General features: G+C 35.4%; 1 protein-coding gene across 2 annotated transcripts in view; it reads right to left on the reverse strand.

The window, feature by feature from the left end:
* LOC121369224 overlaps positions 1 to 19,186 on the reverse strand; it is a 50,821-nt gene that overhangs the window by 21,606 nt on the left and 10,029 nt on the right. Inside the window, exons 8-18 of one of the 2 annotated variants that reach the window (XM_041494168.1) lie at positions 17,706 to 17,876; positions 16,448 to 16,483; positions 13,935 to 14,197; positions 12,782 to 12,959; positions 11,914 to 12,119; positions 9,541 to 9,637; positions 8,954 to 9,080; positions 7,958 to 8,162; positions 5,385 to 5,448; positions 4,914 to 5,060; positions 1,120 to 1,253 (exon numbers count right to left, since the gene is read on the reverse strand). In XM_041494168.1, the coding sequence (XP_041350102.1) occupies positions 1,120 to 1,253; positions 4,914 to 5,060; positions 5,385 to 5,448; positions 7,958 to 8,162; positions 8,954 to 9,080; positions 9,541 to 9,637; positions 11,914 to 12,119; positions 12,782 to 12,959; positions 13,935 to 14,197; positions 16,448 to 16,483; positions 17,706 to 17,876 (1,628 nt within the window). The remainder of the gene's footprint in view (positions 1 to 1,119; positions 1,254 to 4,913; positions 5,061 to 5,384; positions 5,449 to 7,957; positions 8,163 to 8,953; positions 9,081 to 9,540; positions 9,638 to 11,913; positions 12,120 to 12,781; positions 12,960 to 13,934; positions 14,198 to 16,447; positions 16,484 to 17,705; positions 17,877 to 19,186) is intronic. The other variant, XM_041494170.1, reaches the window with a different exon arrangement.

The following is a 19,186-nucleotide window of genomic DNA, read 5'->3' on the forward strand; positions in this document are numbered from 1 at the left end:
GTCTGTGATGTTTAAATGGGGAAATATTGTTTAAAAATAACTAGAGCTTGTCTCAATAAATATTACTTTGTAGATGAACGTGCGTTTTTAAAAGTATGCAAAATGCATTTTCGGGTATTACAAACACTTGAATAACCAAAACCACTTCAGAAGTACCAAAATATGTTCTAAATAATAATATGAAAGTACCTTTAATTTAAATTATCAAAGACGGCTTTAATAGTAAAAAATATGTCATAGTATTTAAAAAAAAGGATCTGCCACTTTAATTCTCAGTGCATATTAATTTTCTTTTTAAAAAGCTAAAGCAAAAAATAATTTTCATGGCAGAAGTTTTTTTCCAGTATATACAATGTAACACAAGACATTGTATAATATTGTTTTAACAAACACTGAAGAAAACTTAAATGTTTACTCTTTTGATGAATTGTTTCTTTCGTAGGTATTAACTTGCTTATATTCCGAGGGTTCAAACACGCTTACTGTGGGCACAGTCTCTTATTATTAGGAATAGTCTGATGAATATTTAACCGGACTATAAATGGAAACATTAACATGACTGGAAACAGGCTACCCATAACACAACAGAAAATTTTAGCAAATGGTTGAGATGTAATAGAAAGAAATGCACTAAGGTTAATAGCTCCATTTATCATATTAAAAGAAAATAATATTAAAAAATTAATTTTATAATAATAGTAACAATAAGCAATGAGATGTAACACAACCTTAACTTTGCACTCTTTTATGTATGTGAAAGTGAGAAGTGATGTTTCTTTATGCACAGGGAGTGTCTGGATTATTGGGCCCCTAGTTTTCATGACGGAAATAATATAAATACATAATGGAGACCTCATTGTGAAATAACTATCCTGTCATTGCAAAATTAATACCTATAACATGATTTTAGGGTTATAAAAGAGAGAAAAAAATAGAAATGAAAAAACAGCCTTAGCTTTGACTAGAATTTGAACATCATACTCATATCTAGAATTTAAAGTTAAAGGATGCTTTGTTTAATAACACCACTAGAGCACACTGAATAATAACTGACAACTGGATATCAAATTAGAATTAAAAAAGAAAACTATTTATAAAGTTTAGTTTTTCAGATCGCACCTGCCATGTCTTGAGTTCCCCCAGGTGTACAAATCCCCGTCTCTGATCAGGGCTGCATGGCTACTCTGACAGCCAATCAGAGACGGCTGTAGAGCCAGCTTCCGTTTGGTCTCATCCATACTTTTCTTCCTGGCCTGAAAACAAAATGGCATTCCTCTTGTGTCACTAGCATAGGATATCTTTAACAAGTGAAATATAATAGAGAATGAAAGGGGTGTGGAGGGTCTATTAACAACATTAAAATTTAGAACTGTTACAGTATTTTAGAGATTAGCATTTAAAAAACTGATGATTGAAAAAATGTGTGAAAATTTGATCTTTTCATAAAATAATATTTAAAATATAAAATTTTATTTCCATTAACCAAAACATAAAATCATATACTATCAACACATTTCACATTATAAGATAATAAAGTATACATGTACCCAGCTTATAATGATGAAAGGTTTTTAAAAATGTATGAGCGTGTAATTTAACAACATTCAACAAAATTAATTAAGGGTCAATCAATATTTTGGTGGGTTTTATTTAATATGTACAGTGAAACCTCTCAAAATCAGACTTTGTAAATCGAAATTCCCCCCAAACCATGGTCCTTTTTTAAAAATAGTATAGAAATTAACCTCACTAAACCGGATATTTTACACTACATAATAAACCAGTCAGTGCCTTTAATAATGAAGATGATGACACCCACTCTGTGTTTGGCTAACTCTGTAATAAACTAGAGTCAGTGCCTTTAATAATGAAGATGATGACACTTACTCTGTGTTTGGCTAACTCTGTAATAAACTAGAGTCAGTGCCTTTAATAATGAAGATGATGACACCTACTCTGTGTTTGGCTAACTCTGTAATAAACTAGAGTCAGTGCCTTTAAAGACGAAGATGATGACACCCACTCTGTGTTTGGCTAACTCTGTAATAAACTAGAGTCAGTGCCTTTAATAATGAAGATGATGACACCTACTCTGTGTTTGGCTAACTCTGTAATACACTAGAGTCAGTGCCTTTAATAATGAAGATGATGACACCTACTCTGTGTTTGGCTAACTCTGTAATAAACTAGAGTCAGTGCCTTTAATAATGAAGATGATGACACCTACTCTGTGTTTGGCTAACTCTGTAATAAACTAGAGTCAGTGCCTTTAATAATGAAGATGATGACACCTACTCTGTGTTTGGCTAACTCTGTAATAAACTAGAGTCAGTGCCTTTAAAGACGAAGATGATGACACCTACTCTGTGTTTGGCTAACTCTGTAATAAACTAGTCAGTGCCTTTAATAATGAAGATGATGACACCTACTCTGTGTTTGGCTAACTCTGTAATAAACTAGAGTCAGTGCCTTTAAAGACGAAGATGATGACACCTACTCTGTGTTTGGCTAACTCTGTAATAAACTAGAGTCAGTGCCTTTAATAATGAAGATGATGACACCTACTCTGTGTTTGGCTAACTCTGTAATAAACTAGAGTCAGTGCCTTTAATAATGAAGATGATGACATCTACTCTGTGTTTGGCTAACTCTGTAATAAACCAGTCAGTGCCTTTAATAATGAAGATGATGACACCTATTCTGTGTTTGGCTAACTCTGTAATAAACCAGTCAGTGCCTTTAATAATGAAGATGATGACACCTACTCTGTGTTTGGCTAACTCTGTAATAAACCAGTCAGTGCCTTTAATAATGAAGATGATGACACCTACTCTGTGTTTGGCTAACTCTGTAATAAACTAGAGTCAGTGCCTTTAATAATGAAGATGATGACATCTACTCTGTGTTTGGCTAACTCTGTAATAAACCAGTCAGTGCCTTTAATAATGAAGATGATGACACCTATTCTGTGTTTGGCTAACTCTGTAATAAACCAGTCAGTGCCTTTAATAATGAAGATGATGACACCTACTCTGTGTTTGGCTAACTCTGTAATAAACTAGAGTCAGTGCCTTTAATAATGAAGATGATGACACCTACTCTGTGTTTGGCTAACTCTGTAATAAACTAGAGTCAGTGCCTTTAAAGATGAAGATGATGACACCTACTCTGTGTTTGGCTAACTCTGTAATAAATCAGTCAGTGCCTTTAAAGATGAAGATGACGACACCCACTCTGTGTTTGGCTAACTCTGTAATAAACTAGAGTCTGTGCCTTTAAAGACGAAGATGATGACACCCACTCTGTGTTTGGCTAACTCTGTAATAAACTAGAGTCAGTGCCTTTAAAGATGAAGATGATGACACCCACTCTGTGTTTGGCTAACTCTGTAATAAACTAGAGTCCGTGCCTTTAAAGACGAAGATGATGACACCCACTCTGTTTGGCTAACTCTGTAATAAACTAGAGTCAGTGCCTTTAAAGACGAAGATGATGACACCCACTCTGTGTTTGGCTAACTCTGTAATAAACTAGAGTCAGTGCCTTTAAAGACGAAGATGATGACACCCACTCTGTGTTTGGCTAACTCTGTAATAAACTAGAGTCCGTGCCTTTAAAGACGAAGATGATGACACCCACTCTGTGTTTGGCTAACTCTGTAATAAACTAGAGTCAGTGCCTTTAAAGATGAAGATGATGACACCCACTCTGTGTTTGGCTAACTCTGTAATAAATCAGTCAGTGCCTTTAATAATGAAGATGATGACACCTACTCTGTGTTTGGCTAACTCTGTAATAAACTAGAGTCCGTGCCTTTAAAGACGAAGATGATGACACCTACTCTGTGTTTGGCTAACTCTGTAATAAATCAGTCAGTGCCTTTAAAGATGAAGATGACGACACCCACTCTGTGTTTGGCTAACTCTGTAATAAACTAGAGTCTGTGCCTTTAAAGACGAAGATGATGACACCCACTCTGTGTTTGGCTAACTCTGTAATAAACTAGAGTCAGTGCCTTTAAAGATGAAGATGATGACACCCACTCTGTGTTTGGCTAACTCTGTAATAAACTAGAGTCCGTGCCTTTAAAGACGAAGATGATGACACCTACTCTGTGTTTGGCTAACTCTGTAATAAATCAGTCAGTGCCTTTAAAGATGAAGATGACGACACCCACTCTGTGTTTGGCTAACTCTGTAATAAACTAGAGTCTGTGCCTTTAAAGACGAAGATGATGACACCCACTCTGTGTTTGGCTAACTCTGTAATAAACTAGAGTCTGTGCCTTTAAAGACGAAGATGATGACACCCACTCTGTGTTTGGCTAACTCTGTAATAAACTAGAGTCAGTGCCTTTAAAGATGAAGATGATGACACCCACTCTGTGTTTGGCTAACTCTGTAATAAACTAGTCAGTGCCTTTAAAGACGAAGATGATGACACCTACTCTGTGTTTGGCTAACTCTGTAATAAACTAGTCAGTGCCTTTAAAGACTAAGATGATGACACCTACTCTGTGTTTGGCTAACTCTGTAATAAACTAGTCAGTGCCTTTAAAGACGAAGATGATGACACCTACTCTGTGTTTGGCTAACTCTGTAATAAACTAGAGTCAGTGCCTTTAATAATGAAGATGATGACATCTACTCTGTGTTTGGCTAACTCTGTAATAAACCAGTCAGTGCCTTTAATAATGAAGATGATGACACCTATTCTGTGTTTGGCTAACTCTGTAATAAACCAATCAGTGCCTTTAATAATGAAGATGATGACACCTACTCTGTGTTTGGCTAACTCTGTAATAAACTAGAGTCCGTGCCTTTAAAGACGAAGATGATGACACCTACTCTGTGTTTGGCTAACTCTGTAATAAACTAGTCAGTGCCTTTAAAGATGAAGATGATGACACCTACTCTGTGTTTGGCTAACTCTGTGTCAAGGTCACTCAGCATGTCGGTAACATTCAGTTTGTCACTACCCACATCTCTTTGTCTGTTCAGTAACAGAATTACATGCACAAAGAACGCCACAAGCTTTGACATCATCACTTCTGTGGGCATCTGAGGCAAAGAAAACAAAACTATTCAACAAGAATGTGAACTATAGGTTAATTAATAGAGTGCTAAGTAAAGTGATCGATAAGATGAAAAAGGTCAACTTCAAACATGATAAATATTTAATTTGATGTTTAATTTTTAGAATGTATTAATATTTAAAATTAATTTTATAAAGATTAACAAATTTAGGGTTTAGAGTTATGAACTGCTCAGTCAGTATTTAAAATACTGATGTTTTCATATAGGATTTCTGTTTAATTTTCTGTTTCTGCCGCTTGATAAATATATTAAATACAATACTTACACAGTTGTTAAAGGTTGGCTTACCAAACAAAAGTCAGCATCACTTGTGTATGATGTCAGGGAGTTAATACTGCTGATACTGGTTGTCCTGAAAAGACATATTATATTTTCTGTTATAGTCTAGAATGCACCTAATACAAACAAATGTATGCATAAACATCTCTTGACTTCGGCTATGACAATAATTAAAATGAAGAATGACATGTTTTCTGGAAATATATTGTGCCTTTCATTAGTGTCAATCAACCTGTCCTAGAGTATGTTTTAAAAAAGTGTCATTGTAAAACTTTAACATTCAACAAGCATGCTTTCATGCACATGCGTCCCAGAAGCCTCAGCCTGTCTGTTGAGAACAGAAGACATTAAAATGCTTTAAAAAAAAGAGAGAATTTTAATCAGAACTGATAATACAGCATTTGTTTTTCACACCATATGCATAATTATGCTTTGTCATACTACCTGTATTTAAACAACAATATATTTATATTAATTATCAGGAGAGACATCATAAAAAAAAGGGAAATAACAAATAAAAAAAAAAACAATTGAGGGTGGGGGGGTGGGGGTGGGGGTGGGAGAGATTGCTTTCATCTTATCTCACCTTTTTTTTCACTGCCAACTGAGTGAATGAGATTGCTACAGGCACACTTGGAACAAGCTGTTTACCAACACTAAGATGTATGGCTCATTTATATACATGTACACAAATTACAAGACTCAGTACAAGAACATTAGAAAGAAAATAAACAAATACATGTAAACATAATACAACGTTACAATATAAATAAATAAGATCAATCGATGCAAACTGAACCAGTAAACTACAGTTGAATACTGTTGGCCCAAATCTCGTCGGTGCCCGAAAAAGTGTTCGACCCACCGGGCAGTTCGACTGAACCATTTGGTTAACATCGTGTAAGCGTAACTTGGGACTTCATTTTTGGTTCAAGCGTTGCAGTGTATTCAATCCTTCTGAGTTTGACCCAATGAGATTCTACTGAATGTTAAAACTCTCATAGCCTGTTAGAGCTAGATACCTGTTCCGTGAGTTGTGACAAGCTATGTTAAAATTCTCACATCCTGTTAGAGCTAGGTACCTGTTACGTGAGTTGTGACAAGCTATGTTAAAAATCTCATAGCCTATTAGAGCTAGATACCTGTTCCGTGAGTTGTGACAAGCTATGTTAAAACTCTCACAGCCTGTTAGAGCTAGATACCTGTTACGTGAGTTGTGACAAGCTATGTTAAAAATCTTATAGCCTGTTAGAGCTAGATACCTGTTCCGTGAGTTGTGACAAGCTATGTTAAAATTCTCACAGCCTGTTAGAGCTAGGTACCTGTTCCGTGAGTTGTGACAAGCTGTGTTAAAACTGTCACATCCTGTTAGAGCTAGATACCTGTTCCGTGAGTTGTGACAAGCTATGTTAAAACTCTCACAGCCTGTTAGAGCTAGATACCTGTTCCGTGAGTTGTGACAAGCTATGTTAAAAATCTTATAGCCTGTTAGAGCTAGATACCTGTTCCGTGAGTTGTGACAAGCTATGTTAAAATTCTCACAGCCTGTTAGAGCTTGGTACCTGTTCCGTGAGTTGTGACAAGCTATGTTAAAACTGTCACATCCTGTTAGAGCTAGATACCTGTTCTGTGAGTTGTGACAAGCTATGTTAAAACTCTCATAGCCTGTTAGAGCTAGATACCTGTTACGCGAGTTGTGACAAGCTATGTTAAAACTCTCACAGCCTGTTAGAGCTAGATACCTGTTCCGTGAGTTGTGACAAGCTATGTTAAAACTCTCACAGCCTGTTAGAGCTAGATACCTGTTCCGTGAGTTGTGACAAGCTATGTTAAAACTCTCACAGCCTGTTAGAGCTAGATACCTGTTACGCGAGTTGTGACAAGCTATGTTAAAACTCTCACAGCCTGTTAGAGCTAGATACCTGTTCCGTGAGTTGTGACAAGCTATGTTAAAACTCTCACAGCCTGTTAGAGCTAGATACCTGTTACGCGAGTTGTGACAAGCTATGTTAAAACTCTCAGAGCCTGTTAGAGCTAGATACCTGTTACGCGAGTTGTGACAAGCTATGTTAAAACTCTCACAGCCTGTTAGAGCTAGATACCTGTTCCGTGAGTTGTGACAAGCTATGTTAAAACTCTCACAGCCTGTTAGAGCTAGATACCTGTTCCGTGAGTTGTGACAAGCTATGTTAAAACTCTCACAGCCTGTTAGAGCTAGATACCTGTTACGTGAGTTGTGACAAGCTATGTTAAAACTCTCACAGCCTGTTAGAGCTAGATACCTGTTCCGTGAGTTGTGACAAGCTATGTTAAAACTCTCACAGCCTGTTAGAGCTAGATACCTGTTCCGTGAGTTGTGACAAGCTATGTTAAAACTCTCACAGCCTGTTAGAGCTAGATACCTGTTACGTGAGTTGTGACAAGCTATGTTAAAACTCTCACAGCCTGTTAGAGCTAGATACCTGTTACGTGAGTTGTGACAAGCTATGTTAAAACTCTCACAGCCTGTTAGAGCTAGATACCTGTTCCGTGAGTTGTGACAAGCTATGTTAAAACTCTCACAGCCTGTTAGAGCTAGATACCTGTTCCGTGAGTTGTGACTCCTTGTGAGGAAGCTCTTCATCACAGGCTTGGACGGGTCGAAGATGTCCGCCAGCGCCAACAGACTGTCTTCACTGAGCTGGGTCAGCTGACTCTCAATGAGGTGCACGTTCTCGATCGCCATTCGCGGCTGGCACACGAGTAGGCTGACAAGATCGTCTGCTGGTAAACACTGAAGTAACAAGCCTGACAAAAAACACAGCTTCATTAATACTAAGTATGGGAATTTCAGGGTTTGAAGTATGCTGTTATGGGGGGCACTGCAATTATTACCTTAAATGGGCATGAGATCAGGAGCAATTTTGAGGACACACTAGGGGCACAACGGCAAATTAAGAAGATCTTTATGGGAAATGAAAGCAGAAAAAAAAGGAATAAAAATAAATAAATAGTAATTGCCATATTGCCAACATCTAATTGAATCCCTGGAATTTTTTAATTGTTATGTATAATTTATCATGGTATATATATATTATAATATATAAAACTACATTAAAAATACACTACCGATTTTTTTTTTTTTTTTTCCATTAGCAGGAAGTGATCTTTTATATGCAATTTCTCACAGACAGGACAGCACATGCCATGGTCTTTGATATACAAAGTGACTGGGCACTAGCTGGGATGGAAAAAACATAGGTGTTTGCCAAGGTGGTTTGATCCTACAACCTAAGCATCTCAGACAAGCATTCTACTGACAGGTAAATCCCACCCTGGTGTGTATCCAATGACGTTAGTCTTATTCCAAATGCTGTTATACCTTTGTTTGAAAACCTACAGCCAAATTGTCTGTATTTTACATACTTATTATACTGAATGCTGTTATGGTATATTCACCTTTTTCTGCTTTCAGCAAGTGGTTTGGTTCTATGACCTCAGGTTAGTGTTCTACTAACAGAGATAAATCTCACCCTGGAGTACATAATAGATAATATTTAGGTACATTAATCTTAATGTGATGCTATTAAGATATTCACCTTTTCCGGCTTTCAGCAAGTGTGCGCTGAATCCTCGGCAGGCAAGATCAGCAAGCTGTGACTTGGGAATATTAAACTGAGACTGTGAGATCAACAGGTCCAGTGTTTCCATCACCAGACCCCTTGCCTGAATGAAAATCAAACCAGGGTCCTGTTTTATGAACTAATCTTAGCGCTAAGATCACCATAAGTGCATAAGGTAGCTATATACACTTAACGTAATCTTACCGCAAAGATTGTTTAATAAAAAAGGGCCTGGAACAAGAAATCAATAAAAATACACAAATAAACTGATCAAATTGACTTTCAGGTTGAGGTAATATTTAAAAACTACTCGCTGTAACATTAATAGTGTACAGGTATATACTGTTAGGTAACATTACACCAAATAACATCCGGCTGGGTCAAAGTTCAAAATGACTCAAACATTTGATAGACCTGCAATTGGTGTTGAAAGCGACAGTTTTTGTGTTTGTTGTCAAATATTTTTTATTTTATCAAGGAGATAAATGTATTTTATTTGGTACTGTTGCATCAAGTACACTTGTGCTTGAAACATGTATGGGGTATATTGTTTTTTAACCAACCGTAGCAAATTCCAGCAAAAGCTCAATAAGACCATATTCAGCAAGAAGGTTTAAAGCTGTGTTTTCATCAAATGAGAAATTTCCCAGAAGAAAAGATCTGAAATATAATTAATTTGATGATTAACACAGATTTCACTGATTTAAAGCCTGGACATCATTCATCAAACTGTGTAAAAGTAAATCACCTTTAATGCCTGTGACAAAACTAGCATAATTTCAGAAAAATTATTGGTTTATGACTAAACAGCTATAGTCAGTCCCATCATTCTATAAAAATGTTTTTTGTAAATATTTCAGTTTGGTAGTAAAGAAGCAGTAAGAAGAAAAGTAAAAGTGTTTTGGAAGTACAATGTAACACAAAATACTATTTTTCTGTGCAGTTTACACATCAATCAGCTCAGAAAGTAAAAGTGTTTTGGAAGTACAATGTAACACAAAATACTATTTTTCTGTGCAGTTTACACATCAATCAGCTCAGAAAGTAAAAGTGTTTTGGAAGTACAATGTAACACAAAATACTATTTTTCTGTGCAGTTTACCCATCAATCAGCTCAGAAAGTAAAAGTATTTTGGAAGTACAATGTAACACAAAATACTATTTTTCTGTGCAGTTTACACATCAATCAGCTCAGAAATAAATAACTTGTAGAAATAAATAACTTGTAGTAAATTTCATAGTATAACAAAAGGTGTTCCCTGTGGGACAGACTATAGAGCATCATTCATAAAAAAAATTGAGGTTATTTAAAATAAATAATTACAAATAAAATAGTTTTAATTGTAATCATATGAATACATCAGGCTGTACTCATATGAGTACAAAATTTTAAGTAATTATTACATCAGATTTATTAGATATTTATTGCAACCAGAGAAAACCCCCATCAAATTCATTTAACACAACATAAGAACAATGTATCAGTTCTTGAAGTGCTTCATTTAAAAAAGCAATACAACCGGATGTCCCATGCACCGAGTCATACTATTCATTTGGTAATAGAAGAGAAAATATATTACATACCAAGTTAAGACACAGGTGCAGTGATTTAAAAGCAGACTTATATCGAGTTGGTCTTAGCACCGATTCCTCGTGCAGTTGTGGATATAATTTTGAAAACCATTATCATTTTTTCTGTGAATACATTTTATATGAAAGGCAAAGACGCACTCTCTGGAATTCATTGCAAAGATTTCAGCGAACAGATTTACAACTAGTTTTAAATGGTAAAAATACTCTAAATGAAGAAGACAAAAAAAGAAATATGTTATAATATACATACATGTAAGTAAAAAAATTAAACAAAACATTTCCCTTAATTAGTAAATAAAGTATGGATTTTTAAAATGATTACTATTTATTTATTTTATTGCTATTATTATTTGTGTAGCCATTACGTAATCACTGCGATGCTTTGTTTGTGTTTTGAATTTCCTTTAGCAAACCTACTGTCTAATTATAGAACACATAGAAAACTTTATTGCATCTTTGTTCTGTTTTCTTTCTTCTTTCTCTTTTTCAATAATATTTATTTATTTTCATATTTAAATTGCAAAAATATATTACTGTCGTAACATGTCGTATTATGGAGAAGGCCTAGTAAGTTGTGTAACTTGTGCCTGATCCATTTGTTCTTTAAAAAGCAATAAAATATGTTTCAATCAATCAGAAGTGCAGAGAAAAGATTTCAATTCAAACATATTGCCGTAAGTGCTTATCGTACTCAAAAGAGTACACATTTCAATTCTTGGCTCTGTTCAAATATAAGTTATGCCATTCAGGTAAATTGTACTCATTTTGAGGATATTGGGCATATATAGAACTTCTCAATACGTATTCATTAGAAATATATTTTGTTTGCAAATAGTGTTTGTACTTATGTATTGTGTTTGTACAGATGTGCTATCCTGGCTGTGGGATTATGCATGTAATAGATCCCTTGCTACTAATGGAAAAATGTAGCAGGCTTCCTCTATTACTATAACACATTTTAGAGTGAAAATTTAACTATTTCACTCTAAAATGTGTTATCGGCACTGTAGAAAGTGTTATTTTCACTGTTAGAATGCCGTAACTATTTTGCTGCTCATATTTTAAAAATAAAGGTAAATTGCCAAAAGTTATATAATAAATAGAAAATTTCATGTTTTTGTCAAATGAAGTGAAGTTTGTAATCATATCACACTCGTCACACATGCGCGACTCAGAAAATATGATTGCAAACTTCACTCAATGAGATCTAAATCATATTTGACAAAAAAACATGAAATATCCTCAATATAGTCTACCATTTCACTTTTTTTTCCTTGTTTTTCGATCCTACGACCCAGGCACGTCGGGTGAGGAATAATTCCCCTCAAAGGATGACGTGTTACCTGAAAGAATCACGAAGCCCAGCCGTGTTGCCCGAGTCGCATCCCAACTGATACACGAAGCAGTGTAAGGCCATGTCAGCCAGCTGTTTCCTCTCCACGGTGACCAGCTCCACCTGCGGGTTTCCCAGAACCTGGCGCAGCAGACTCAACACCTCCTGGACGTGTCCGTGATGAGCCAGATTGGAAACCCTCTTAACGTGCGAACACTGAAATACATATGGGAAAAAAACTAAACGTTTTTGAAAATACACACGCACAATATGCTGTCCTGTAAAAAAAAAAAATTCATCCTATCCACCAGTTTACCACTGGGTTGAATTTTTTCATTTACTTTTTTTTCATTGAAAATTATATTGAAATAAAATTAAATTTAAAATAAAAATGAAATAAAAATGTGAAAAAAAAGAAAAAGAAAAAAAAAAGGAGTTTTAGTTTGGAAAAGAATATTGTGTGATGATAAATAGGAGTTTTAGTTTGGAAAAGAATATTGTGTGATGATAAATAGAAGTTTTAGTTTGGAAAAGAATATTGTATATTGTGTGATGATAAATAGGAGTTTTAGTTTGGAAAAGAATATTGTGTGATGATAAATAGGAGTTTTAGTTAGGAAAAGAATATTGTGTGATGATAAATAGGAGTTTTAGTTAGGAAAAGAATACTGTGTGATGATAAATAGGAGTTTTAGTGAGGAAAAGAATATTGTGTGATGATAAATAGGAGTTTTAGTTAGGAAAAGAATATTGTGTGATGATAAATGGGAGTTTTAGAATGATTGTGTGATGATAAATAGGAGTTTTAGAATGATTGTGTGATGATTACTGTTCAGCGTACTTTAACACATGGCTATTTGGTGTTATTTTCACCGAACCTTTGAGAGATGGTAGAGTCGTATGGATCGGGAAACTTCTCCAGCTCGCAACAAATAGTCAGCGCCGAGTTCGAACAACGACGTCAGATCAAGGCCAATGCTGACACCAAGGGATTCCGCATACGCCGGGTCAAACTTCCCGACAGCCAGGTCAAGAAACAGGTGTTCGGGAGACACTCTGGTATAAAAATATTTCAGTATTCATGTTTTGCTATTAGATTAATATTTTAAATAATATTCACAAGTTGGTGTCGAAAGCTCAAGTCTAAAGATAAGACATTGGCCCCCTCTGTTGGAAGGCAAATTTAATAATTACATTAATTACTGGCTTCTCCCACTGGTGGAATCCTTCAATGGCTTTAAGTGTATAATCATTTTCATATATATATTTTCATCCCAACATTCATTATAAATTATGCTCACACTATGAAGCTTACATTGATGATCATGCTTATACTGAAAATGCTGATAATGTGCCCTGTTGATGCTCACATTTACAATGATCACTGTCTCTGCTCACACTTATAACTTTACTCAGTCAATGCACACATCTACTCTGGTCATTGTCAATGCTCACAGTTACTACTCACTCTTACAAATGTACTCACTGTCAATACTCTCATCTACTCTGGTCACTGACAATGCTCACTGTCGATGCTGACACTTACAAATTTACTCACGGTTAATGCTCACATCTACTCTGGTCAATGTCAATGCTCACACAATGCTTACTGTCGATGCTTGCACTTACACTGTTGATACTCACTGGAAATGCTCAATGATGATGATTACACTGACCATGCTCAATGGTGATACTCACACATAATGCTCACTGTCGATATTCATACTTCTAATGCTCAATGACAAGGATTTAACAATGATCATAATTGATGCTCACATCTACTATGCTTGATTCTGCAGTGAAACCTGTCTAAACCACATCATGCCATGGACATAACATTTATCTGATTTAGACAAAATCTGGTGTTTAGATAGTATGTTTTAAAATTTAGAAAAGTAGGACCTACAAACTTGGTCTACTTTGTCCAGTATAGACAGGTTTCACTCTATATTGAAAACTTATTGTCTACAAGAATACAAACCATAAAATCACAAATTAGGGTTTTACAACAAAAAGTCAAACTTCATTTACCTTGGCCGACACTCGTAAACTCCATGACTTGTCACAAAGACACATCCGTCGAGGACTGTGTGTGTTTTAACAGGTATACTCTTAACGTTATCGGTGATACTGCCAGTTAGGTCTTTTGAAGAACATTCCTGTCTCTGGCAGCCAAAAAGGTAATCATCTTTCTTTTCGTGCCAGTAAAAGGGGAAATTCTTCTTCTCAACACCTAGAATAGTTTCCTCTGATGGCAAATCAAACTGTTGAACAATAGCTTCTTTGTTGAAATCCTACAAATATTTATGTCTTATAAGGCTGATTCTTATAACACTTTTTGCTATGCAATTTAATTATGTGTAATTATAGTAATCAATTAATGTTAAAATTAGTAGTTTATTTGCTTAGCTTTTACACATTTATAATACTGGACATGTCAGTGCTGTATAAATTACTTTGTCTATGAGAATCTTCATTGCTAAATGTTGGAAATAAATAAGTTCAAATTGGTAATCATTTTACTGAAATAAATATATGTATAGAAGAAGAACCTCATACTAAATAAAAAATAATTTACCAGTAAGTATTTATTGTAACATATACATTTTACATATTCAAACCATTTTTAGACATATAAAATGTATGTCATTCACAAGCACCTGCATTTATTTAACTAGAGGTTTATAACAATGAAAAAAGTTAATTTTTATCTGTACAAAATGTTTGTCATTATAATTATCAGTCCAAATAACATTAAAAAGTACACACTGCCATTCAAACAGACTGACAATAATTCAACATGCTAAGCACACTAATGCATGCAGACTGCTAATAATAAAGTTGTGATATTGTGTAAAATTAGATGAATGAAAAAATACAGATCCGGAAAAACAAGACTGTTTGTCATAATTTTGATGAGAAGGTCTATTTAAAGTTAGTTTTGATAATAATTTTAGAAATACATCATGCAATACCTTACACGAACACTGGAGGCAAAGCTTTTTGAAAATATTATACAGTTTAAAGTGGCAGACCCTAGTTTCAGCATGTGAAAATGGACACTAAGTTTAGTTAATCTACGAACCTGCAACACACATTTGGTTACGGTTATAACAGAGAGAAGCTAAAGTCTGTGATGTTTAAACAGGGAAATAGCATCTAAAACTAACTAGAGCTTGTCTCGATAACTATTACTTCTCAGATGAATGCACATTTTTAGAATTATGAAAAATGCATTTTAGGGTATTACAATATCCTGGATGGCCAAAAACACTTCAGGTGTACGGAAATTAATATTCTAAATAATAAAATGTAAGTACATGTATTTCTAATTTAAATTATCAAAAATGGATTTAATAGTGAAAAATATGTTGTAGTATTTAAAAACTAGGGTCTGTCACTTTTAACAATATTTATTCTGTTATATATATCAGCATGCAGTGAGATTGTTATTACTAACCGTAATAAATCATAAATAATTATAATAAATCACAAATAATCATAATCAAACATCTTTTCAACAACAAAAATGACACACAAACAAACTAAGTAACAATAATACAAAACTGACTGTGTCAAAAGCAGTTTTTAGCAGAGACACAGGAAACCAAGCTCAAAGATAAAAACACAAAGATTAACAGAAGAAGAAGAAATAATGATAATATATTTTAAAATCAAAATGCTTGATGTCACTCAATCTGAAATCACTGTGTGTGAATATTAAAGGGACATTCCTGAGTTTGCTGCATTGTAAGATGTTTCCGACTAATAAAATAGTTCTACGATTAAACTTACATATTAAATATATTTTCTTGTTTAGAATATCAGTGTCTGTATATTCAATGTGTTTCTGGTCGTCTTAATATTTCTAAGAAGCCCAAACTAGATTTTATCTTCAAATATTTTTGTACGAAAATACAATAATTTAGGAAATAAGATGAAATTTAACCTAATACAAATATTAGAACAAACAGAAACATGTTTAATACACAGCCACTAATATTTTATGCAGAAAAATATATTTGGTATGTAATTATAATCGTTAAAAAGTCTCTTTTAGTCGATAACATCTTAAAAAGGGCAGCGAACTCAGGAATGTCCCTTTAAACAATTCTGTACATTTTTACTATGTTACCAAACGACTGTAATGTCAGAATGAAATGAACACAAATCTTACACAAGTGAACAAATTAAAGAATAGTCTTTCTCAGAATGACAGCTAGTTTAATCTAAAATATTTTATAGTCAGTAAAAAAAAAATGAGTAAGAACAATTTTCATACCGGTATGTCTTTTAATTTACGAAAAAGATAATTTTGCGTGAACCACAGTTGGGCTTATGAAAAGTAAAATTAAAAAAAATAAATACAAGAAACATACAAGACTTCATACAACATAGCACATTTTAAGCCAAGTTTGACTAACAGTGACAGTTGTCATGACTGTACATGCCATAATGAAACATGCAAGACGACAATTTAACAAGAAGTATAACAAAATGCACAATGAAAAGTAAACATAGCTTATACAACATTTATCACATACCATCTGTGATAGTATATCAGGCCATTCTGTGAATGTCTATAAGAAACAAAAAACAATTCACTCAAAATAATATTCCCCAGGATGTGATTATTTTAACACTGTTCATTTTCATTTTAAGATGAAATATATTTCCGTAACCATAGGCATGCCTATATAAATAGCAGTCATCAACAGGATAAAACAATTAAATGTAATCATTGATCAACTCATCTCAATATACAACTGACAGTGGTATAGAATATAACATTTTTAATATCTTTTGTTATATAGTGTTTTTTACTTTTTATAAGATGTTTTGTGTATACAAAGGCCCCATTTTTTACATTAACAAATTTGTATTTAGTCCAAGATTGAGGGATCCAACAACAATTATCTCATAATTATAATAATAATAATAATAATATATATATACAGTCAAACCTGTCTTAAGCGGTCAATCAAGGGAGTAGATAAAATTGGCCGCTTGAGACAGGTGGCCACTGATTACAGGTTGCCACATAGAGAGTCTTTAAAATGTGTTTTACCGTCTGTAGGCCTATTGCTAATTGACGGATGTGTGCTTCACAGTTGACTATAAATCAACTTTTGACATGTCGCCTCCTTCAGAATAAAAAAGAAACTGGAATGTATTAAATTAACCTTTCTCAACAACTTTGTTTTCTTTTTCCATTTAATTATTTAATTCCTACGTCATGCCGTGTATTGTCATAGTAGCCTAAGGGAATTTACATATGTCAAGCATAACCTGCCCAGTAGCAGTTAGATGTATTCCAAGTCAGACTTTCTTAATTGATACACAGTTGAGATGTCAGGACTGAAAGAGTACGAGTATTCCTGAATTATTTGTACACCTTATTGTTGTTGTTAAAATATCCCTTTTATATATCAGTAAACGTTTAATGTGGCCGCTTAATACAGGTTTTTAGCTATTTGGGATCCGATTTAGGTGGCCGCTGGCCGTGTTAGACAGGTGGCCGCTTATTACAATTGCATTTACATTATAAATCGTTTGGGAGGGAAAAAACTGACCACTTAAGGCAGGTGACCGCTGATTACAGGTGGCCGCTAGGACAGGTTTGACTGTATATATATATATATAAAATCATTATGACATTTCTAGAAGTATGTGGATCAATATTTGGCCAAGAGATAAGCAAGTGATACTAATTAATAAATATTCATGAGGTAATATGCGTGACCAATGATGTCATGTGATCAATGTCGTGTGACCAATGATGTCATGTGACCAACAACCAACCTGGTGATTTGCCAGTGAGATCTCTGCCCTCTGATTAGACAGCACCAGCAGTTTCTTTCCACTCAGTCTGGAGGTGCAGAATATGAGTCGATCGGTCAGAATGACGTTATACACGCCCACGGGAAGCTTGTACACGAACAGTGGGGAGTGTTCCAGATCACTGTCATACACCTGGGAACAAACACAATACAGTCAGAGCCACCATGTAAGGCCCAAAACACACCAGCACTGGGTCTAAGTCTGAATGAGTATGGTACCAGTCATAAAGAACTACAATGTAAAGCCCAACACACACCAGATCTGGGTCTAGGTCTGACGAGTATGGTACCAGTCATAAAGAGCTACCATGTAAGGCCCAAAACACACCAGATATGGGTCTAGGTCTGGCAAGTATGGTACCAGTCATAAAGAACTACAATGTAAAGCCCAACACACACCAGATCTGGGTCTAGGTCTGGCGAGTATGGTACCAGTCATAAAGAGCTACCATGTAAGGCCCAAAACACACCAGATATGGGTCTAGGTCTGGCAAGTATGGTACCAGTCATAATGAGCTACCATGTATGGTCCTAAACACACCAGATCTGGCTCTAGGTCTGGCAAGTATGGTACCAGTCACAAAAAACTACCATGTATGGTCCAAAACACACCAGATCTGGGTCTAGGTCTGATGAGTATGGTACCAGTCATAATGAGCTACCATGTAAGGCCCAAAATACACCAGCACTGGGACTAGGTCTGGTTAGTATGGTACCAGTCATAAAGGCTACCATGTAAGGCCCAAAATACACCAGCACTGGGACTAGGTCTGGTTAGTATGGTACCAGTCATAAAGGCTACCATGTAAGGCCCAAAATACACCAGCACTGGGACTAGGTCTGGTTAGTATGGTACCAGTCATAAAGGCTACCATGTAAGGCCCAAAATACACCAGCACTGGGACTAGGTCTGGTTAGTATGGTACCAGTCATAAAGGCTACCATGTAAGGCCCAAAATACACCAGCACTGGGACTAGGTCTGGTTAGTATGGTACCAGTCATAAAGGCTACCATGTAAGGCCCAAAATACACCAGCACTGGGACTAGGTCTGGTTAGTATGGTACCAGTCATAAAGGCTACCATGTAAGGCCCAAAATACACCAGCACTGGGACTAGGTCTGGTTAGTATGGTACCAGTCATAAAGGCTACCATGTAAGGCCCAAAATACACCAGCACTGGGACTAGGTCTGGTTAGTATGGTACCAGTCATAAAGGCTACCATGTAAGGCCCAAAATACACCAGCACTGGGACTAGGTCTGGTTAGTATGGTACCAGTCATAAAGGCTACCATGTAAGGCCCAAAATACACCAGCACTGGGACTAGGTCTGGTTAGTATGGTACCAGTCATAAAGGCTACCATGTAAGGCCCAAAATACACCAGCACTGGGACTAGGTCTGGTTAGTATGGTACCAGTCATAAAGGCTACCATGTAAGGCC

The sequence above is a fragment of the Gigantopelta aegis genome, chromosome 3 (assembly GCF_016097555.1).
Source record: "Gigantopelta aegis isolate Gae_Host chromosome 3, Gae_host_genome, whole genome shotgun sequence".
In the NCBI taxonomy this organism is placed as follows: Eukaryota; Metazoa; Mollusca; class Gastropoda; order Neomphalida; family Peltospiridae; genus Gigantopelta; species Gigantopelta aegis.